Source organism: Astatotilapia calliptera, chromosome 15 (assembly GCF_900246225.1).
Source record: "Astatotilapia calliptera chromosome 15, fAstCal1.2, whole genome shotgun sequence".
NCBI lineage: Eukaryota > Metazoa > Chordata > Actinopteri > Cichliformes > Cichlidae > Astatotilapia > Astatotilapia calliptera.
The window spans coordinates 30,173,486-30,195,520 of record NC_039316.1 but is presented as its reverse complement, the minus strand read 5'-3'; the positions used below and the strand labels follow the sequence as shown (position 1 = coordinate 30,195,520).

Here is a 22,035-nt window from a genome sequence, read left to right as displayed (position 1 = left end):
TGATCTCGGAAACGGTGTAATGTATTTAAAAATGGCTACAGCTACCGTCAGCATGCTTGCTAGGTAACGACTACACGTGTCTACTGCAGCATTAGCCATTTAATCCAACGATGATGGATTAAATCTATTACAAACGTTAAAGGACTTGTGTGCTGCAAAATACCCTCACATGGTGCGTAAAGCAGTTTTTGCGCTAAGAGTTCTGCTAGCTCTTTACAAACTGATGATGCTAACATTAATTGCTAACATTAACCGGAGCGCCAAGACTGAAAATCATTTGAATTGCGTTAGTTATGTGTTTATGTCACTGAGTTCTGCAAAAATCTCTTTCCTCTTTAGCTTGAAAATGAGTGATTCAGAGGATCCCGAGCTGGAGGAAGAGCTTCAGGCTGCTGACGAACTCCTTCAAGATATGCAGGTAACATTTTTAGTGGAAACAGTTGTTAAAGAGGGAACACGCTTGTCTAATATTTTGTACGGAGTAAATGTTATGTTATTTGAATTTTTTTTAAAGTTTATGTCAAATTAAGTTGGTTAACTTAAGATGTTTGATAATCTTTGCTTTAATCATAGACTGTATTTTAGGTGTTCCCTTTTTTCCTTGTTAATTGCGTAGAATGATGCACAGAGTGAACCTCAGCCAAGACCAGTGCGCTGGAAAAAACGTGACAGACAGGGAGCTTTTATTCCTCAAAGACCATCAACCAGTCGAAGTACTAGTTGCATGCCACGTGGTCAGTGTTCACACAACCATTGATTTTATCTCACAACTTGTTTTCACCAAAGAATTTCAGTAAGTAAATATTCTTCATTCCCCCCCCCCCGTCCAGAGAGCAGCATCAATGTCCACGTGAAGAACCTAGTTATGTTGCCAGTGTCAACCCAACAAAAGGTACTTTACCTTCTTGTATATATTGTGATTTCTGTTTACTTTTATATTTGTTGTTATAGTTGAGTTATGCAGGGCTTTTGTGGAGTCCTAAGAAACATACTGCCTAGAGTGTTTTTCAGAGTTTCTTCCTTTCTTTATTTTTTTTCTGTTAGTGTATGGAACTGAGGTGCTTCGTCAGGAGCTCCTTCAGTTGTTGGAGGATGGAGAAGAGGACGCAGCCATGACTTGTGAGACGTCGTCTGAGTCAGCTGCTACTCACTGGGCGATCAGAAATATGGTGTCCTCGCAAAAGTGGAAAGAGGCCAGGCCTTGTCTTATAGACAATATGTTAGCTACTCTGGATCCACAGTCACACCGTGTGTGTCAGTGTGGCAAACAAGTAGTTGTGAGGTGTCTGGACTGCCTGCCTCTTCCATTCCTTTGTGCTGACTGTGATATTGCAGTTCACACACGCTTTGTCCTGCACAACAGAGAGGCAGTAACAGGAGGGTTTTTGCAGCCTTCATCAGAGTTTCACAAGCCAATAGGTACAGTTTTTAAGTCTTATGCATTTCTTGCTATGTATGAGTATGAGTGGGTGCTGTTATTGTATATTTATTGTGTATCAGTTAATTTCTAATTCTTTTTATATATATTGTGTGTTTTAATGTTAGTTCGGCTGTTGCCTGTGCAAAGGCCAGACCATGTGTGTGACTGCCCAGCAGGTAACGTTGAGGTTTCACCCGGCGCAATTGTGGCTCTTGTAACCATAAATGGTAAGTTGCCCTTTTGTCACACACTACATACACAATAGATGTGTTTGGAGGTTTTATTGCAAATTGTGCATTGCTATCTTGGTTTTAATTACCCTCGGCCCGCAGTATATGTGGGCACCTGTCAAAGGTTATTTGGATTTACCAGACCGATTTGAAAACAACATGAAAAAAATTAATGCTTTGAGCCATGACTGAATTTATCCTTATCCTTTCTACAGGGCGTTATAACCTTGCACTGCCAGTGGTGAGCTGCACCAGCTGTGGCCTAATGTGGTCCCCCTCAGTTAAGGACATCCTGGGTAGTGGATATTGGCCTGGCACCTTAAATTTCTGCACCCTGTTTTCAATGGATGTCTTTCAGTCTTTCTATGACATTAAGAAGGCTGCACCAGGGATGTCACTTAAGGCATTTGTCAAAATGCTGGATGAACGAACAGCCCATTTTGGAAGGGTGAGTTTCTAAATTTGCTAAGTTTAAGGAAATTGTGCAAATCAATGTTTATGATGACTGTCCTTGAATATTCTGTTGTATGTCCTCTATGTAAAAGAATGGCCGAATATCAGCTGATGCCTTCAGTAAAAGTTTCTTGGAGTGGAGTGCTGTAAAGTTTGAGGTGGACAGGATGTGCAAGGAGCCATGCTTTAGCTGCCCTGCCTGCACTCCAGACATGCTTGCCGTCTCAGTTGATGGAAACCGCAAGCTTTATCGCTTTCAGTCTAATGCAAGGTACGTTATGCATTGTGTACATAAGTCAAATATGGATTTGTAGAAAAATGTATTTTAATGTTTCTTTTCAAACAACTGTCACTGTGTTCGTTCAGCACTTCAGAGCAGGGGAACTTTGAAGGTGTCTTCATTGAAAAAGATGAGGAAGTTGCTGAGTTTGTGAAATACATCCAGAGACACACAAATCATGTAAGATACACATATATATATTAGTGCTGTTAGCGTTAATCTTGTTAAAATGATGTTAATGCCGTAACCATATACACATACGTGTGTGTGTGTGTGTGTGTGTGTGTGTGTGTGTGTGTGTGTAGACATATATGGATGGGTCGATATTTTTTTTATTTTTCTCTTGGTGTTGTCGTAATACTATTTACTTTACTTTATCTTAATGTTTACTTAATTTTGTCACCATGTGTATTTAAAAAAAACAACATGATTTTTATTTTGTGTTATCAGTGCTGTCCTGGGGAGATCTGAGGTCTTGTGTGACTCGAGGCTAATTCAGCTAATTGTTATGCATTTGTTTTAAAAAGTTTGTCCCTGATAGGGCTTAATCATGTCATATCTTTTATGTTAAAATCTTTGAGTGTATAGGTCCCGGGGAAAGGGTTGTGCGGATCTTCATCTTGGACTGCAGCAAAGGAGTCGTCCAAAAAGTCCACTGGGAAGTTGGATGAGGAGGGCATGGAAATAGCTGTTTGTCGCCACGGAGTCCTCTTAGCTGCATTGAACATGTTTCGAGGGGAGATCTTTGCTTACCCCCTTTTTCTCCAGAGGAAGTTGGCAGCTAGCATCCCAGGACATATTACGTTCCTTTGCTCCGATGTGGCCTGTAAATATTTCCCCTATTTAACCAAGGTGGCTCAGCAGTGCCCTGAGCTGAGGAACCTCTTGTCAATGCGTCCTTTTCTCTCCGTCATGCATGCAAAGGCTCACACTTGGAAATGCGAGGTATACTGCAGCTTGTAGTTTTGGATTAGTTTGAGACATTTTGTGTCACAGGCTGGGTCTCCGACCCAGCACTCTGAGTTTTCTTTGTATTTTTTGATATGTTATTAGTTTGTGTTATTTCCTATTTGCCTTTAGTTTAGGCAGGTATTGTTCCTGGGTTTTCTATGTTTTGGGGGTTTTCTATTTATTTCATCACGTATTAGGTCTGTTAAGTTGTGTTGTCATTTCCTGTTTTATTCTGACAATGTCATGTGTTCTTTGTTCATTGTATTTAGCTTTCCTCTCCTGGTCCTGTCATTAGGTTTATGTCTGTCAGCTGTTTTCCCCCATGTGTCGCCACTTCCCCTGATCACCTCATGTCTGTATTTAAGCCTTTTGTTTTCTTCATGCCATTGTCAGTTCGTCTGTTTATTCTCACCAGAGTTACAGTCATAGTCATAGCCTGTTTATTTTCCACCTCGGTCATAGTTATAGTTTTTGGTCTTAGTACCTTTAGTGTTTTGTTTCTTAGTGTTTTGCCAGCTCAGTGTTTTGTTTCTTAGTGTTTTGCCTGTTTGCTTTGGTCTCTTGGTTCATTTCCTGCCGTCATCGCAATAAAGGTTCACTTTTCTGTTAATCATTACTATTCCTCGTCATCATCTGCTTTTGGGTCCTGTTTCCGCACACATCGGCGCACCCCGCCGTGACATTTTGTTATAAGGTTGAATGAATTCAGCAGTCATGTATTGTGACCTCCTTTCTATAGATCAAATGGGGAGGTGCGTTTCAGGATGGGGCCGGTTCAACAGTTGGAGAAGAGGTGGAACAAGTAAACAGTTTCCTGTCTAGGGCGGCCATCACAACGAAGTACATGTCTAAAGCAGGTGTGTGTCCGTGTCTGAGATTCCACTCAGTCTCCTGCTCATTAATTCTAATTTGTATACTAACTGAAATGCAGGGCGAACAGACATGCTGACCCTCCTGGCTTTGGGGTGGAACAAAAGGAAAGTGGAACAACTGGGCCGCACTTTGAGCCAGTGATATCTAAAGGTCATTTTTTCAACACCCATTTTAATGTGTGTGGTAATGGGGGGAAAACACCAGTACTCTTTTAATGTCAATATGAATGACATTTATGAATGCATTCTTAGATCATAAGGATCCTTAGAGAACAAGTGGAGAGCCTGAATGCGACCAGAAATGAGCTGGGTGTGGATGACGACACACTGCAGCAATGGGTGGCCGATGTGCAGAAATGGGCTGAAGGTGAGTCTCAATATAATGCACTCATGTATAACAATAGGACCCACCATGGCCTCATTAAAGAACTTAGAGTTAAGATCTTTCTGACAGTGTCAACAAACAATGAAAAATAAGCCTTGGAAAAGCAAATTTATGGCAGAGTTGTTGCGTTTCATCAAATTGGATAGAACCTGGGTTGAAATGATGTCGTACTAGTTGGTTTTATAAACCTGAACACCAACATACTTGTTATCTCATGATTATCATGAGATAGCAGCACATGAAGGCTCCAGATGTCTTATAATGAATGTCATCAAGTCAGTGATTACAGAGTCCACTGTAGTTTGGTGACTGTTACTCATCCTGTATTCTGATTAATATTCCTCTCACTTAGAAAGTGATCAAACTGATGGCAGCCTTGGAGCGTTGCAGGCACGAATAGAGGAGCTTGTCGTCATCATCAGAGTGCGAACACAAAGTCTTTACAGACAAAATGGTACGTCCCAGTTTCTTTGAAACGGACCGTTTGATGCTCAGTTTGTACAGCTTGTGCAGCTACTTTGTAAACAGAATCAAATCAGATCCAGGTTTGTTTAAGCTGGATGTGATTTGTTCTAGCAAACAAATTGATGAGTGTAGATTAAAATGAAACTATATACATTATGTGAAGGTGTGAATTTTTTATGATTATTTACAGATAGCAACAAGAGGCGACACAGAATTCGCAAGGTCATCTTAGTTGAGAAGAAACGCTTGGCGGCTGCTGTTGACGACTACAACAAGCTCGCTGAACCAACAAAGCAAATCGTATCCAGTGATGCCCTCATGCAGACCGATATTTGGCCCTGGCAGAGCACAAGTGAACGTAAGCTCTTGATTTATAAATATCCTTTTTAAACAAGCTCCCAGTATCTGAGCAGTAGTTGAATGTTTTGTTCTTGAATCATAATATGCTGCTATGTTTTCCCATCTGATGTTGTTAAACTGTAGCTGCTGCTGACCTCCGGACAAAGAGAAAGGTCTTTGAGAAGGTGATGGCTGTGAGGCGCCTGAGAGAGGAGGAGATGATCCTTTGCAGGGAGATGCGGCATCACTGGACAGTGTTGCGAATGCGTTCTGTGGTGTTGGGGACAATCTCCTCAGACTGTAAGCACTTTATTTATTTATTAATTTTTTGATGAATCGATTGAAAATAAGAGCAGATGCTAAAGTCTTACTGGATCTTTTACCTATATCTAGATTGCTAGCTAACACTGCCTTCTCCCTTTTAAAAAAATGTTTAATTACAGCATCCTAATTCCTTGTGTTTATGAGGTGATTTTTTTTTGTTGTTTGTTTTTTTTACTTTTCTCATATTTATTTGTTTTGTTCTTTTTACAGCCTCCTTTGTTGGCATGTCGGAGGATGCACAGAAGGGACTCTGTAGCCTGGTTTTAAAAAAACAAAGTGAACTGAAAGCTGAAATGCTCAAAGTAAAGGACGTGTACAAGAGAATCCTCAGCCACCAACCACTCCTGGAAATGGACTCGGAGGAGGAGGAGGACATTCCAGACGATGCCACTGAGAGTGATTTGAGCACTTCTGATGAAGACTGATTGTGTCATCATTGATGTTATGTTTGGTAAAATAAAAAGTTAATCACATCTCTGTTCAATGTGATTTTTCAACAGACATTTTACATTTTGAGAAGAAAAATGGAATTTCCTTGGTGCAGTTGTTTACCCTGAATCATTATTTCCCATCTAATTTAATGACTAGTGTACATGTTCAGATACGATAACATAATTTAATTTATGGGATGCTTTCTGGGCTGCTCAAATAATCACAAAATTTAAAAGCACCAGGCAGCACACTCACAAGTAAATTTTTTGTTCAGTGTTTTGTCGAAGAAATCAACAAGTACAACTGAGATGTTTGCTGTAGTGGTGTGTTTGTTAAGAAGCATGCCAGCACACTGGTGAACTGACAGTCCCAGAATGCACCCGTGCCATTGACTCGCCCCAGAGCAAATGAAATTGCTTATCTAGAAAGACAACCGTCATCAAAGAAGAAGTAAAAGAGTAGGAAACAAATGGTAAGGGAAGGTACTGTGGGGTAGGAAAGAAAGGCCAGAGCTGTGCAAAATGACCTCCAGCAGGCCACAAATGTGCACGTCTGCTCAAACGGTCAGAAATGGACTCCATGAGGGTGGTATGAGGGCCCGACGTCCACAGGTGGGGTTGTGCTTACAGCCCAACACAGTGCCGTATGTTTGGCATTTGCTAGACAACACAAAGATTGGCAACTTTGCCACTGGCGCCCTGTGCTCCTCACAGATGAAAGCAGGTTCACACTGAGCACTTGTGACAGTCTGGAGAGGCCGTGGAGAACCTTCTGCTTCCTGCAACATCCTCCAGCATGAGTTTGGCAGTGGGTCAGTTTTGGTGTGGGGTGGCATTTCTTTGGGGAGCTGCACAGCCCTCCATGTGTTCGGCAGAGGTAGCCTGACTGCCATTAGGTACTGAGATGAGATCCTCAGACCCCTTGTGAGACCATATGCTGGTGCGGTTGGCCCCGGGTTCCTCCTAATGCAAGACAATCCTAGACCTCATGTGGCTGGAGTGTGTCAGCAGTTCCTGCAAGACGAAGGCATTGATGCTGTGGACTGGCCCGCCCATTCCCCAGAACTGAATCCAATTGAGGACATCTGGGACATTATGTCTCGCTCCATCCACCAACTGCACCACAAAATGTCCAGGAGTGGGCAGATGCTTTAGTCCTGGAGTCTGGGAGGAGATCCGTCAGGAGAGCATCTGCCACTTCATCAGGAGCATGCCCTGGTGTTGTAGGGAGGTCATACAGGCATGTGGAGGCCACACAGACTAGTGAGCCTCATTTTGACATGTTTTGAGGACATTACATAAAACCAGATTAATGATTCTGTATTGCATTGATCAAGGAACCAACCCAATAGGAGCTAAAGGAATCCTCTTGACATTACTTCACTCAGTAAGTTTATACTATGTTTAATGTGCATTTTCTTCATCAGTTTAGAACATAACATGTTAGCGCTCCCTGGTCCTTTTTGGAGACAGATCCTGAGACAGCAGGCAGCTTTGGAGAACTCGTGTCAGCTGTGGTAATTAAGGAATACTTTGATTTAATATTGATTTCATGACAACTATCCTCTGGCACATATTCCTGGATATATATAATGACATAAGTAAACTCCCATTTTAGAATCATTGCCTTCTTTGATCTGACTTATTGCCTCAGACTTTGGCCCTGTGTCCCCAAAAGTATAGAAAATCCATGACACTGAGTAAGAGGCCTTTATCATGTTATAAGTGAGAGAGTTTGGTGTAACAGTGGTTGAACATGCCAAATCAATCCACAACATACTGCCATTCCCCAGCTGTAACCTGCATATGCATCAAACCAAAATCCAGTATCATAGCCACAAAAAAGACATAAAGATTAGGTTAAAAGGGTTGTCTCATTTTGCCAGATAGCTTCATCCCAAAAAAGATAAACATTCTTCAAAAACAAAAGTTTGTGAATATTTGCTGTATTGCCAGGCCTAAACCAACCTGTTAAACTTATCAAATTATTGTCATAGATACAAACCTATTGATTGAAACAGAATAATCCATTGAAGCCTCCATCATCATCCACAATCACTGTTACTGTTCAGATTATTTTATCTCTGTTTTCCTCTAGAATGTTTTGAAAATCAGCATTTGATCAACAGACTTTTTAAAAGTTTATTTTGATCCTATTGTTTACGTGTGTAATTGCATTTTTATTGAAATTATGACAGGAAAACCCTCAATCAAATTGTATCTTTGATATCTAATAATAATATTAACAATAATGTTACATATGTAATATGTACACAATAATATTGTGCAAACAAACAAGAAAAATAGCAAAAAATGTCAATTTTTTTTAATACCCTGTATATAAAGACCACATATGACCACAACTCCAAATGTGCAATTGTCACTGCATCTAAACATGACATATTACAAAAAGGTAGAAACATATAATATACAATATGTTCTGAAGCTGGTACTGGTGCAGTTAACTTTGCTTTAGGCTCCCATACACAGTAGGTGTTACTTACTATACGTGCAGTGCAGTATTACTTTACCTTGTAATATGTTATAATAAGCAAGTCACTTCTATATTTATGAGGATGTAGACAATAATGTTGGCTGATATGTAAAACTATGAGATGTCGAGTGCAGGGAAGATATTATTGATCGATCAGATTCATGAATATGTTAGGTACTTAAGCCACAATTAGAGAGTGAAACAGAGACTGACACTGGTTGAAATGTATAGTAAATATTTTATTTTGAACTTTTATGCTGAACTACAAGCTGTGAACTGTGCGATCTCTGCGACCTGTGGTGCCTGGTTTACTGTGTGTAAAACTGCGCAGGTTCCCATGTGTCATCCCACACTTTGCCACTGTCAGGAGAAAAACATAACAAACAACAAGGACAACCACACACAAAATAGGACAATTTAGGTTGTGACATATGACAATTTTTTAGGATGAAATATCTTCTATATTCATGTCATGCTTTATACACCTTCATTGTAATATAAATTAATCAAATCAAGTCAGAGAGTATTAATATATGTAGTAGATGTCAAGCAGGACCACAGCAGCAGCCACGATCCATTGGAACCTGCTGGATGAGAGAGCACAGAAACTCCAGGGAAGAAGTTTAGTTAGTAACATGCATGAACTGCATTACTGAGACATGTATGTTTACAGATGGTGGTGAGGGAGAGGGGGAGAGTTTTCAGTAAAAGGAGACGTGACTGCATCTTCAACCAATACTGAGCCTGCATAACCCTGAAAGAGACAGAGAGAGAGGGGGGGGACACTAACCCCCAGCAGTCTGGTCCTATTACAGCATAACTAAGGGCTGAGCTGAACCAGCCCTAACTATAAGCTCTATAAAGAAGTAAAGTCTTATGCCTACTCTTAAAAGTGTTGACCATGTCCACCTCCAAAACTCATAATGGACTTTGGAGGTGGACAGCTATCAAGCTCCTCACAGAAGAGGAGCTCGATAGCTAAAAGCTCCCAATTTACTTTAGTCCAAATACATGAATTCAAATTGAGTTGATAACTATTTATCAACAATATGAATGTCTGTTCCCGTCCAACAAAGTTGTTACTACATACCATGTTGAGCAAGGCTTCCACTTGACTTTAACTTCTTCTTTTTCCTGAAAAACATGATATAAACAAACAATTAATTAAGAAAGACATGCAAGTTGCATACAAAAAGGAGCTTATAAACATTTGTGTACTATTGAATGGCTCAATATATTATACAATTAGTTTACAAAAACATAAGAACCACTACAATGCTTGTACTGCCAGCATCGAGTGCATGTCAGCAAAGCAACACTGCTTACATTGTGGCTCACAAGCAAAACTAACTGAAGCAGATGTTACTGAATGGGAAGGAGCACCTCCACATCAATCACTCCTTCTGAGCATGATGTCAGGAGGACTTTAAAGAACGTAAACATCAGGAAGGCAGCATGACCAGGTCGTATCAGGTGGTCTGTTCTTATTTAATGTCCTATTTGGAGTGAAATCCTGACTCAGTGGCTGAATTAGTGTAGATTCATCAAATACAAAAGCTTATGGATATTCAGTCAGGCACAGTTCAAATCCGGGAAGTCCAAAGACGCAAACAAATCTGCACAACAGCAGGCTAAATTACTTACATTTACAACTCTCCTGTCTACTATCTCTTCATATTTGAAAATCTTCTGTGTACGGTGTTTTCGGCATTCTGAAAAATAACAAATGAAATATTTACATGAGTTCTGTAAAACTGGAAAAAATGCAAAAATTAAGAAAAAGAAATCTTAACAAACTTAACGAACATGTCATGTGTTTCGTACATTTACAATACCATAACGTCTAACCTTTCCTTGTCCTTTTTTTCTTTGGGACATCCGAGGTGTACACCGTAGAAATTGAGGGAGATGCAGGATGTGGAGATGGAGAGGAGGATGCAGGAGAAAGCAGAGATGAAGAGGAGGATGCAGGAGGAAGCAGAGATGGAGAGGAGGATGCAGGAGGAAGCAGAGATGGAGAGGAGGATGCAGGATGAAGCAGAGATGGAGAGGAGGATGCAGGAGAAAGCAGAGATGAAGAGGAGGATGCAGGAGGAAGCAGAGATGGAGAGGAGGATGCAGGAGGAAGCAGAGATGGAGAGGAATATGCAGGAGGAAGCAGAGATGGAGAGGAGGATGCAGGAGGAAGCAGAGATGGAGAGGAGGATGCAGGAGGAAGCAGAGGTGAAGAGGAGGATGCAGGAGGCTGACAGAGGGAAGATGTTGGTACAGGCTCTAAATGAAGAATAAATTCCTCGTTTAGAGCCTCTGGGTCTGGGACTGGTCCAGCATCGACACTGTCAGCAGAGGATGGTCCAGCTGCTGGTGTAGAACTTTTAGCAGGAGGTGAAGCTTGTAATTCTGAAAAATTTTAAATATTAAACATTCATTAAAATGGGTTGAAAAAATGTACAGTACACATAAACACATAATAAGTAGTGATTTGCATGTTTTCAGTTAAGTTTTTACTAAAGATACAACTGGTAAATATTGGCATCAAATAAGTCATCTCGCACACTCACTGACCCAAATAATTCAGTACAAGTGCCCTCTAGGGTAGTGTGACATCTGTAGTGCTTTTCTACATTATACATTAATAAATTAATGAGTGTGACTATAAATCCAGATAGATAATGACTTTTTCCTCTGATGACACTACTTTCCTGACTTTGTAGTGAATAACATTTGACACTTCAAGCTAGTACTGTGACTTAGGAGTTTTGTACAATGGTGATGCTAACTACCTCAGGGAGGTAATCAGGTAACCTCTTAAGAAGTATATAAGTTATTTAAGAATCTTGGTGTTCATATTGGTAACATTATATAACATTTGTTATACTAGAAAGTCTCGAAGAGAATTATCAGGTCTGGTTTTCGTGAAGATTTTTAAAATTACATTTGTATATACATGAGTGTGAAAGACCATACTATACACACACACATACAAAATTGTTCAGGTGGGTAACACCAGAGGTTCAGTATGGCTAGCTTTGGTGATGTGACCGACGCATGGGGAGGTAATAAGGCAGATATAACACTATTTTCATGTTAGCAACAGGACATGTAGGGCAGCTGTCACCTCACAGCAAGAAGGTTACTGGTCTGAACCTTGGCTGAATAATAGAATAGAACAGAATAGAGTAGAACAGAATAGCTGGTGACTGTTAACTATCCTCATCCTCACCATCTTGTTTGTCTCTATGTACCCCGTGATGATCTGCCTTCTTATCTAGGGTGTACCATGAGTATCACCCAAAGACAGCTAGGATAGGCTACCTGATAAGGACACCTGGTTACAGATAATGGACAAAGCATATCTTACTTCTCAGAAGGTGTTCATAAAGCTTACTCATCTTCATGAGGATGTCACGTGCAGCACCTTCCGCTGGTTCGATCTGAGTGATCACGTCCCCTACTATACGGCCCTTATGGTCAAACTGTCCAAGAAACAGAATTGGTTGGTAGCCCAGGGCATGTAGCTTTGAAACCTGCAAGAACAACAAAGAAAAACATGCAGCCAGTCTTTCATGTAAGCAAATTGATGTATAACAAACCTTTAAGTTTCACATCTTTGTTGTTTTATTGTTGTCGATAGTTAAAAAGTATTTATGGTGACCAAACCTGTAAATGTATGATAAAATCCATCTTGAAATGTTTTGTCTCTCAGTTAATAGCCGATTAAATTAAAAATCAGAAGTAGCTTGAATAAAAATAGTTTTTAACAAGTTTTTTCTAGTTGGATGTCTTTAGTGTGATGATGTTATTCTGATGTGAATAACTTTTTTATTTATGCTCTTTTATAAATTAATATTTTATGTGTATATACATGTCTTGTTAGTTTCTTACTTCATGATATACAAGAAAACATTGACAACTGTGATTAATAAAGAATTGTCTACCAGACTAACCACTTATTAGATCAGAACTTTTAAACTTACTGACAACTGGGCTGAATTAACCACCCTGCTCGCATTTCTGTTTTTTTTAACAGAGGCAGCCCAGTTACTGTTTTTAAACTGTTCTTGTTTTTTTTTTCAATCCCTCCTTTAGGTTCAGGCTGCCCAGGCATCCACTGCATGTCTTCCTGTTGCAGGTGTTTGGGGCCTGACAGGAAGGGCATGGTTTGGTTTTTGGCTTTGTCATTTCTGCAAATGAAAATGGAACATGTAGGGATTATTTCAGGTCTGTTTTGGTGAAACGATTACAAAAATAATTTATGACCAAAGAAATAACTTATATTACGAGGCAGTATTACACCATATTTAGAAAAAAAAATCAATTACGAGATTAAAGTCATTAATATTGAGTTAATTACGTGAATAGGGTTAAAAAAAAACCCTGAATTGATTACAGAAAAGATACATTGCTAAAATAGAGCAGTACTAACATTAGCTGGGTGGCCAAGCAAGTGTCTTACACATGAGAATACATCACAAAAAAATTTAAATAAACTTTTGCAGAAGTAGTTCTCTTGGTACACAGACTGCTCTGTGAAAACATTTCAAGTTTAATATCAGTTTAATATCACTGAAATTAATATTTCAGTGAACATGCAAATTACCCACAGTTTATCACAACTTACTTAGCTAGGATCTGCCTCGTGTCCAGTCGAAAACTTCGCTGCAGGACCGTGAGTTGAAAGATACATTTACTATGACTCCCAAGATGCATTGCAGTAAAAACCATCCAATCGCCTTGCTTAAGATCTGTTGACGTGTCGCTAAAGGCGCGCTGTAGATAAATATTGCAATTTGTAAAAAATAAAATACTACAATTTGCATTTTTTAATGACATAATTAAACACTGGGCCAGTTTAATTTCGTATTATCGCTGGTTATTATTTTAGAGTAAATAAAGGAATAATGGGTAGCACCAAGCTGTTGTTATCTTCATTTCCATAGCGACGGCGGTTGAGGATTATGGGTAGTGTGCAGTTACGGGATTAGTGCGTCTGCGTAAATTGGTCTGATTGGTTGGAGCCGAGCGCATCCAAAACTAACAGGAGTGGTGAATGAATCTATAAATGTGTTTTACGTGTGAAATGAAAATAATAAACCTAACGAAGGATTATGTACGTTAAATCTGCGCACTTTCAGATCGTGAATCAGTTTGGAAAACACTGTGTGATGGCCACAACATGAAGCGATTTTATTGTTGAATTATCAGTGATACTTTCGTGTTTTTGTTGAGAAATGTTAACGATGTCATTAAAAGAAAGCATTAAATTAGGGAGAAAAACCCGTTCGCGGAGAGGGTCCCCGGTTCTCCAGTTAGATTGTGCTTCACGGCGTCATGTTTCGCCGTGACGGGGTTATTATTGGAGTAAATGGATGGCTGGAGCCTCTGCTCGAAGCGTCTCTGATCGCCGCGAGCGGGTTCATATTGGAATGAATTGACAACCCACAGCGTCACATAAAAACGTGGAAGGGTACCTTAGGCGTCAGCATGAGAAGTTAAGGGACGTGACAAATCGTCATTATTTTACGCGTTGGGAGTGAGAACGGGTTGAAATCTCACATTTGATGATGGACCACAGGTTCTCAATGGGGTTCAGATCAGGTGAACAAGGTGGCCATGTCATTAGTTTTTCTTCTTTTATACCCTTTCTTGCCAGCCACGCTGTGGAGTACTTGGACGCATGTGATGGAGCATTGTCCTGCATGAAAATCATGTTTTTCTTGAAGGATGCAGACTTCTTCCTGTACCACTGCTTGAAGAAGGTGTGTTCCAGAAACTAGCAGTAGGACTGGGAGTTGAGCTTGACTCCATCCTCAACCCGAAAAGGCCCCACAAGCTCATCTTTGATGATACCAGCCCAAACCAGTACTCCACCTCCACCTTGCTGGCGTCTGAGTCGGACTGGAGCTCTCTGCCCTTTACCAATCCAGCCACTGGCCCATCCATCTGGCCCATCAAGACTCACTCTCATTTCATCAGTCCATAAAACCTTAGAAAATCAGTCTTGAGATATTTCTTGGCCCAGTCTTGACGTTTCAGCTTGTGTGTCTTGTTCAGTGGTGGTCGTCTTTCAGCCTTTCTTACCTTGGCCATGTCTCTGAGTATTGCACACCTTGTGCTCTTGGGCACTCCAGTGATGTTGCAGCTCTGAAATATGGCCAAACTGGTGGCAAGTGGCATCTTGGCAGCTGCACGCTTGACTTTTCAAGTTCATGGGCAGTTATTTTGCCCCTTGGTTTTTCCACACGCTTCTTGCGACCCTGTTGACTATTTTGAATGAAACGCTTGATTGTTCGATGATCACGCTTCAGAAGCTTTGCAATTTTGAGACTGCTGCATCCCTCTGCAAGATATCTCACTGTTTTTTACTTTTCTGAGCCTGTCAAGTCCTTCTTTTGACCCATTTTGCAAAAAGAAAGGACGTTGCTTAATAATTCTGCACTCCCTGTATAATCCATCATACAAAATGTAATGAAATGGAAAAGTCCCTTTTTCAAACTTGTTTTATTAGTTTTAATCTTTTAACTTTATGCATCAAGCAAACATTTAATTATATGCAACATTCTCTGACTGGAAGAAATTTGTTTAATATTTAAACCTATTTTCTGCACATTCCAGCACATAAAATATATTTTTTTGGTGTGTTTACACTCACTCTTTCAAATAGATGAAAGTAAAACACAGCAGAAAATAAATAAAGTCAAAGACTAGCGGTCCTGTTGCTCTATTTTCACCTGTAAAGCAGGAGTAGCGTAGGCAAAGGTTTACCCTGGTGCAGGTGTGCTGCGGTCAGTTGAAGAATCCGCGAGTTTCTCTGTGAATTTCCCATTACGTCAAAGCGCACTCGGTGCTTGCTTGGAAGTTTAGGGGTTTTTTTTCGCTGTAAAAAGAAGTTTTCTTCCCATGCACAACGCTAATGGACGCTAATGTTTTTGTCACCTTTTATGGAATCAAACTTAAAGTAAGGTCAGTACTTCCACGCTTTAAACGCTGCACGCCCATACTCTCTCCCGCACTCGATATATGATCCACTGTTGATCTGCACACAGCTGTTGTCATGAATGGCGCACTCGCTTACGTCACTGTCATGAGACAGTCTCGCAAAAAAATCACGGTTTTAGTAACGCAGTAACGCAGCGTTCCTACGGGAAAGTAACGGTAATCTAATTACCGTTTTTGCAATAGTAATCCCTTACTTTACTCGTTACTTGAAAAAAGTAATCGGATTACAGTAACGCATTACAAGTAACGCGTTACTGCCCATCTCTGACTACTACACACCAAATCCTGTCGTTGGTACCTTTTGTAGCCACTAGGTAACAAAAGCTCGACACTGCCCCTAGCATCCTGGAGCACTTCTGTTGTGCTTCGGAGTTTGTACGTGTTTTGTCTCAAGGGGCCACTGTAAATATACTTTTATTTATTCACTCCACATAAAATGTCATAAATAAACTATAAAACACTGCAAACCAACAATTTACATTTCAACTTTTAACTATTTAAATTTTCAGCTTTTTCCTTTTAAACAAATTTAAAGTGAAACAACACAAAACACTGCAAACCACAACACAATACAATATAAATTAAAATATGCAAAACAAAAAGAAGATGCACATTCTCTGTCATATAGCCTGGGATGATTTTTTGGGAGCAGGGCTCGCAAAATTTCACAATCCCTGGTAGCCCTTCGGGCAGGGACTCTTCAGTATTTGGTAGCCCAAAATAAATTTAAGTAGCCCGAATAAAAAAGAGAGCAATTTTTTGATTGATGTTTTGTTTCCTGTTTTGTTTCCTTTACAATATTATACATTAAAGTATAATATTGTAAAGGAAACAAAACATTAATCAAAAAATTGTTGAAACACAAATTACAACATTGTATGAAAATTACAATCATCAACTCAAATACTTGGTTCTAATTGAACAGAAATTTCTATGAACTTGTAAGAACTGTGTAGGGGAGGGTCTGTGCTGACGGACGTGGGTTACTGACCTGGCAACCTGGCTGCCCCTGGGTGGGTCCGGGATGGGCGTGAGGTTCTGGGGGCGCTCCGTCTCTGGGCTGGGGCCCGGGCCGGGCCTCGGGGGCTTGGGTCCTGGTTGGTGTGTTGCCGGGGTTGTGGGCGGGTGGGTGCATGGGGGCCCGGCCCTGGAGCAGGGTGCTGCCGGTGCAGCCCCCCCCTCCCCGTCCCCTTCTGGCTGCCTCTGTCTCAATTTTATCCCACAACTTAGACATTCACATTGTTCACACTCTCATTACACATACATATAGGATCTTGGGGGTGGGCACAATCACGGAGTCCAAATCACCATCAGGGTGTATACCTCACCCCTGACGTCGTTGCCCACCTCTCAATTTTAAATACACTTAGTCATTGAGGGCTAGCAGGAGGGACTATGCGCTTACCTGCTGCTCCTTGGCAGGTAGCTCCATGCCCTCCTGGGTTTTAATTGCACCTTAGAACACATATGCATCAACACTACAATGAGCGGGTGGAGGGAGGTTTGGAGTCTTCTCCCACCCCCATTCTCTGCGGCCTGCTGGAGCGGGAGGGCTAGTAGGAGAAGTTGGCCGTCCGACTGCGGTCTGGGGTGTGGGGCCTCCCTGCTGCTGCGGAGTCGGGGTGGTCTGCCTCTCCCCACCGCAGGGAAAAGGGTAACACCACCTGGGTCTGGGTGCAATTCCCCCCTCCAGGGGCAAGGGTACCTAGACCCGGTTTGTAGAGTACGCTTGAGGAGTGTGATTGTGTGTACAGCGTCTCTTTATGTCTGTCTCCACGTTGGTTGAGTGTGGAGTGAGTGCATATGAGAGCATGAGGGTGGGAATGGATGTTTGTGTCTGTGTGTGCCTGTATGTCTGTGTCTATATGTCAGGTTGGGTATCAGACGCCACCTCTCTGGGGACACCTCAGGCCCTCCAAGGTTTGGAGGCCTATCTCCACCCACCACCACTTCCCCTGCCGGTGGCGGACTCCCTCAGGTGTCGGTGTGTTGGTGGTTCTTTGTGTCTGGGGGTGGGCGTCCGGGTACACACCGGCTCACTCCTTGGCGGCCGCTTGTCGGGGCCTGGGGCCTGGGGCTCGCTCGGGCCCCTTTGGAGGTGGGGTGCCCCCGGCCTCTCGGCCTGGGGCTCGGTCACTCAGGCACAGCTGGGGGCCGGCGGAGCTCACGGGCGCGTCACTGCAACTCCCCCTGACTTCTGCTCCGCGGCTGCTGGGCGAGCCCTCATCTGGGACTCTCCTCAGCTCTTACTGGAACAGTGGCGCGGCTGCCCCTCTGTTGGTCTTCCATGGTCTCTTGTGTTCTGGGGGCCTCTGGATGTCTGGAGTTTTGATCTCCTCCATACCCGCTTCACAGCCTGGAGGACGGGGCTGTGGCCCCCCCACACTCCCTAGCAGATCATTACATGGAGAAACCTTTGGAATGCAAGCATGCTGATCCACACAGGTATGCACACATGGGTATTCACAGACGCGGACTAAAGCTTTCTTGGCTGCTGCCTCAAAGCACACTGTGCGCTGTCTATCTTGCGTGCTGCACAATATCGTTTATTATTTAGTAAATATTGATATCTATGACTAGCTAGTTTATTGTGATGGTGCTTTGTTTTCTCTATTATTATGTTACTCTTTGTTGTTTGCTGTCTCCTCTGTTTGTTTTTTTTGTTTGTTTTGTTTTTTTTCTCCATACAGGTGACCCAGGAGTTCTTTTTTTTTTTTCTCTCTCTTCCCCCCCCTTCTCACCGTCTCTTCTCCCCTTTGGTTTTCTTTCTTTCTCTCCCCCTCTTTCTCTCATTCATTCCCCCTGTCCTATTTATTAAAAAAAAAAAAATGACAAAGGATGAACTGAAGCTCTGCCATCACGTAATGTCGCATACTGCTGTTTCTGATGTCATTTAAAAAAAAAAAAAAAAAAAAAGAACTGTGTAGGACATGAATCAGTCTGTGTCAGATCCTGAATTAGAAATTTCCACTGAAGTCACGGGTAAGAGGCAAGTTGAACCAAGATCTAGGACATTTGCTTTTTGAAGTTTGCAAAAAATTTTGCCAGTGGTAGTTCACTCTTTGCAACATAGTACGCTGTTCTAAACAGATTTTTCAGGTTTATTTTTAGTATGTTATTTGCAATTGGTGTTTGTTCTGGGAAAGATATTGCAGACTGAGCAATAATGCATTTCTTGCATTTCTCATGGGTTCTAATGGGGGCCTTTCTTAAAATTACTGGTCCCAGTAACAAAGTCGCTTGTCGACTCAGAAATCGAGGGAAAACCAACAACACACCCGGCAGAACATTATGTTATTTACACGGGTGCACATAAGTGGTCCGCAGGTGCGCATTCGCTGTCAAAATAAAAAATGCACCCAAGATAAGAAGTTGCAACGCGTGTTTGCATCCATATAAAAGGCAGTGTTTTTGTCCGCTAGAGTGGGATTTTCATTGCACATTCCGCACCAAATCTCTGTGCGTTCATCATTTGTTTGAAGCCAGCTCACCTCCTGCAACCATTTTTCCGAGAATACGCGCTTCTTTTGTGGTTCAGACTCCTTCTGACATTTCTTTGGAGGTGGAGGAAAACCAAAGTAATTGCTTAAAGGAGCTTGCTTCTTCGACATCTTTAAGAGTTCTAAGCAAATGTCTGTCCTCCTCCAATAATCCTATGTACACAAACACGCGTTGCATCTTCTTATCTTGTGCGCGTTTTTTATTTTGACAGCGAATGCGCACCTGCGGACCACTTATGTGCACCCCTGGTGATATACAGGGAGTGCAGAATTATTAGGCAAATGAGTATTTTGCCCACATCATCCTCTTCATGCATGTTGTCTTATTCCAAGCTGTATAGGCTCGAAAGCCTACTACCAATTAAGCATATTAGGTGATGTGCATCTCTGTAATGAGAAGGGGTGTGGTCTAATGACATCAACACCCTATATCAGGTATGCATAATTATTAGGCAACTTCCTTTCCTTTGGCAAAATGGGTCAAAATAAGGACTTGACAGACTCAGAAAAGTCAAAAATAGTGAGATATCTTGCAGAGGGATGCAGCAGTCTCAAAATTGCAAAGCTTCTGAAGCGTGATCATCGAACAATCAAGCGTTTCATTCAAAATAGTCAACAGGGTCGCAAGAAGCATGTGGAAAAACCAAGGCGCAAAATAACTGCCCATGAACTGAGAAAAGTCAAGCGTGCAGCTGCCAAGATGCCACTTGCCACCAGTTTGGCCTTATTTCAGAGCTGCAACATCACTGGAGTGCCCAAAAGCACAAGGTGTGCAATACTCAGAGACATGGCCAAGGTAAGAAAGACTGAAAGACGACCACCACTGAACAAGACACACAAGCTGAAATGTCAAGACTGGGCCAAGAAATATCTCAAGACTGGTTTTTCTAAGGTTTTATGGACTGATGAAATGAGAGTGAGTCTTGATGGGCCAGATGGATGGGCCCGTGGCTGGATTGGTAAAGGGCAGAGAGCTCCAGTCCGACTCAGATGCCAGCAAGGTGGAGGTGGAGTACTGGTTTGGGCTGGTATCATCAAAGATGAGCTTGTGGGGCCTTTTCGGGTTGAGGATGGAGTCAAGCTCAACTCCCAGTCCTACTGCCAGTTTCTGGAAGACACCTTCTTCAAGCAGTGGTACAGGAAGAAGTCTGCATCCTTCAAGAAAAACATGATTTTCATGCAGGACAATGCTCCATCACACGCGTCCAAGTACTCCACAGCGTGGCTGGCAAGAAAGGGTATAAAAGAAGAAAAACTAATGACATGGCCACCTTGTTCACCTGATCTGAACCCCATTGAGAACCTGTGGTCCATCATCAAATGTGAGATTTACAAGGAGGGAAAACAGTACACCTCTCTGAACAGTGTCAGGGAGGCTGTGGTTGCTGCTGCACGCAATGTTGATGGTGAACAGATCAAAACACTGACAGAATCCATGGATGGCAGGCTTTTGAGTGTCCTTGCAAAGAAAGGTGGCTATATTGGTCGCTGATTTGTTTTTGTTTTGTTTTTGAATGTCAGAAATGTATATTTGTGAATGTGGAGATGTTATATTGGTTTCACTGGTAAAAATAAATAATTGAAATGGGTATATATTTGTTTTTTGTTAAGTTGCCTAATAATTATGCACAGTAATAGTCACCTGCACACACAGATATCCCCCTAAAATAGCTAAAACTAAAAACAAACTAAAAACTACTTCCAAAAACATTCAGCTTTGATATTAATGAGTTTTTCGGGTTCATTGAGAACATTGTTGTTCAATAATAAAATTATTCCTCAAAAATACAACTTGCCTAATAATTCTGCACTCCCTGTAGCTTGTCATATTGCAGCCACAGAAATTCTTTTGTCCATGAAACCATAAAGCTGCACTTTCTTTTTGCCTTATAGTCTGATTTGTCATAACTTTTCCGTTTTGTGGTAAGCTTTTCTTTGGCTGTCCCTTCTTCACCCTGACCTGTCTTATTTGGCTCAGCAGAACTAAAATATATATCCTGCTGCTTTTACACACGTACTCAGCGATCCTCTGTGCGATCAACCTCTCACATGTTTAAGCTTGCTGCGGGAGATTTCACTTGTCATGTTTGCATAGTAAGCTAACGATTGATAAGACGATGTCAGAGGAATCGGTGCGCAAATTATCGTCACTCACCAATCAGTACTGTCGCTCTCTATACACAGTTCGCACGATTGCAAAATGAGAGCAAAAAATATATTGACAGTGGCTCACCGATGCCAATGACATAATTACCCAGCTACATTTCCGAAAGAATGCAAAAGCATTGACATATATTTTTCATTCCTACGATAGCCCGACGGGCAGGGCAGAGATAGATTTTGGTAGACCGACTGGAAAAATCGCTAGCCCCAGGACGTCGGGCTAGTGATTTTGTGAGCCCTGGGGAGTGTTTTCCTGCTTGGAATTGCATACATAGGATTCACTGCATGAATAAACTTTCTGAATCCTTTATCATCTACAACTAAAAACAGTTGTAGATTACTATACCTTTCTAATGTGACGATGTTGTCTCTTGTTGTTGTCCCTTGCTCTCTTTCTCTCTCTTTCTCTCCCCCCTCTGCTCAGCACAAGCACAAGGCTCACGTGCGGAGTGAAGCAAAAAAATGTGCGAGAGAGAGGGTGAGAGAAAGAAAAAAAAACCATGGCTCCCAATAAGGAGCCGGCTCGCGTCATTCACGTCGAAGATCCGTTTCGTTCGCGACCAACACATCACCACTGACCAGAGCCAGACAGAAACACAAGGGTAAGGCAAGGTAAATGGACTAATTCTTATATTGCACATTTCTGTTCTACTTGATCACTCTTTAAAACTTGCATCATTTTACACAAGCTCTTTTTTTTCTAACCCTTAATGCAGTCTAACCATGAGA

The 22,035-nt window shown here is 41.7% G+C and overlaps 2 protein-coding genes and 2 long non-coding RNA genes across 4 annotated transcripts; 2 read left to right on the top strand and 2 right to left on the bottom strand.

Moving 5' to 3' along the window:
- Positions 1 to 261: 261 nt before the first annotated feature.
- LOC113007031 (uncharacterized) lies at positions 262 to 4,141 on the top strand. The gene is made up of 10 exons (XM_026143352.1): positions 262 to 418; positions 617 to 734; positions 831 to 892; positions 1,045 to 1,419; positions 1,546 to 1,647; positions 1,866 to 2,098; positions 2,196 to 2,374; positions 2,470 to 2,563; positions 2,972 to 3,365; positions 4,016 to 4,141. The coding sequence occupies exons 4-9, from the start codon at positions 1,113 to 1,115 to the stop codon at positions 3,344 to 3,346; spliced, it is 1,290 nt and encodes a 429-aa protein (XP_025999137.1). The 5' UTR covers positions 262 to 418; positions 617 to 734; positions 831 to 892; positions 1,045 to 1,112; the 3' UTR covers positions 3,347 to 3,365; positions 4,016 to 4,141.
- Positions 4,099 to 6,192, top strand: LOC113006958 (uncharacterized). The gene is made up of 7 exons (XM_026143238.1): positions 4,099 to 4,136; positions 4,266 to 4,344; positions 4,459 to 4,573; positions 4,944 to 5,045; positions 5,247 to 5,414; positions 5,540 to 5,695; positions 5,930 to 6,192. Exons 1-7 carry the CDS (start codon positions 4,099 to 4,101, stop codon positions 6,142 to 6,144), a joined length of 873 nt encoding a protein of 290 aa, XP_025999023.1. The 3' UTR covers positions 6,145 to 6,192.
- Positions 6,193 to 8,862: 2,670 nt separating this feature from the next.
- LOC113006676 (uncharacterized) lies at positions 8,863 to 10,511 on the bottom strand. Its single transcript, XR_003269792.1, has 3 exons — positions 10,493 to 10,511; positions 10,289 to 10,356; positions 8,863 to 9,778 (listed from the first exon to the last, which is right to left on the bottom strand). It is a non-coding gene; the product is annotated as an uncharacterized LOC113006676 (long non-coding RNA).
- A 1,503-nt stretch (positions 10,512 to 12,014) lies between these two features.
- Positions 12,015 to 13,329, bottom strand: LOC113006759 (uncharacterized). Its single transcript, XR_003269801.1, has 3 exons — positions 13,266 to 13,329; positions 12,622 to 12,828; positions 12,015 to 12,171 (listed from the first exon to the last, which is right to left on the bottom strand). It is a non-coding gene; the product is annotated as an uncharacterized LOC113006759 (long non-coding RNA).
- Between the last annotated feature and the right edge of the window lie 8,706 nt (positions 13,330 to 22,035).

Coding starts and splice junctions, on each gene's coding strand:
- LOC113006958 (XM_026143238.1), top strand. CDS start 4,099: ATGGGGCCGGTTCAACAGTTGGAGAAGAGGTGGAACAA. Junction 4,137..4,265: donor TTGGAGAAGAGGTGGAACAA/GTAAACAGTTTC, acceptor ACTGAAATGCAG/GGCGAACAGACATGCTGACC. Junction 4,345..4,458: donor CTGGGCCGCACTTTGAGCCA/GTGATATCTAAA, acceptor ATGCATTCTTAG/ATCATAAGGATCCTTAGAGA.
- LOC113007031 (XM_026143352.1), top strand. CDS start 1,113: ATGACTTGTGAGACGTCGTCTGAGTCAGCTGCTACTCACTGGGCGATC. Junction 2,375..2,469: donor CGCTTTCAGTCTAATGCAAG/GTACGTTATGCA, acceptor GTGTTCGTTCAG/CACTTCAGAGCAGGGGAACT. Junction 2,564..2,971: donor TCCAGAGACACACAAATCAT/GTAAGATACACA, acceptor TTGAGTGTATAG/GTCCCGGGGAAAGGGTTGTG.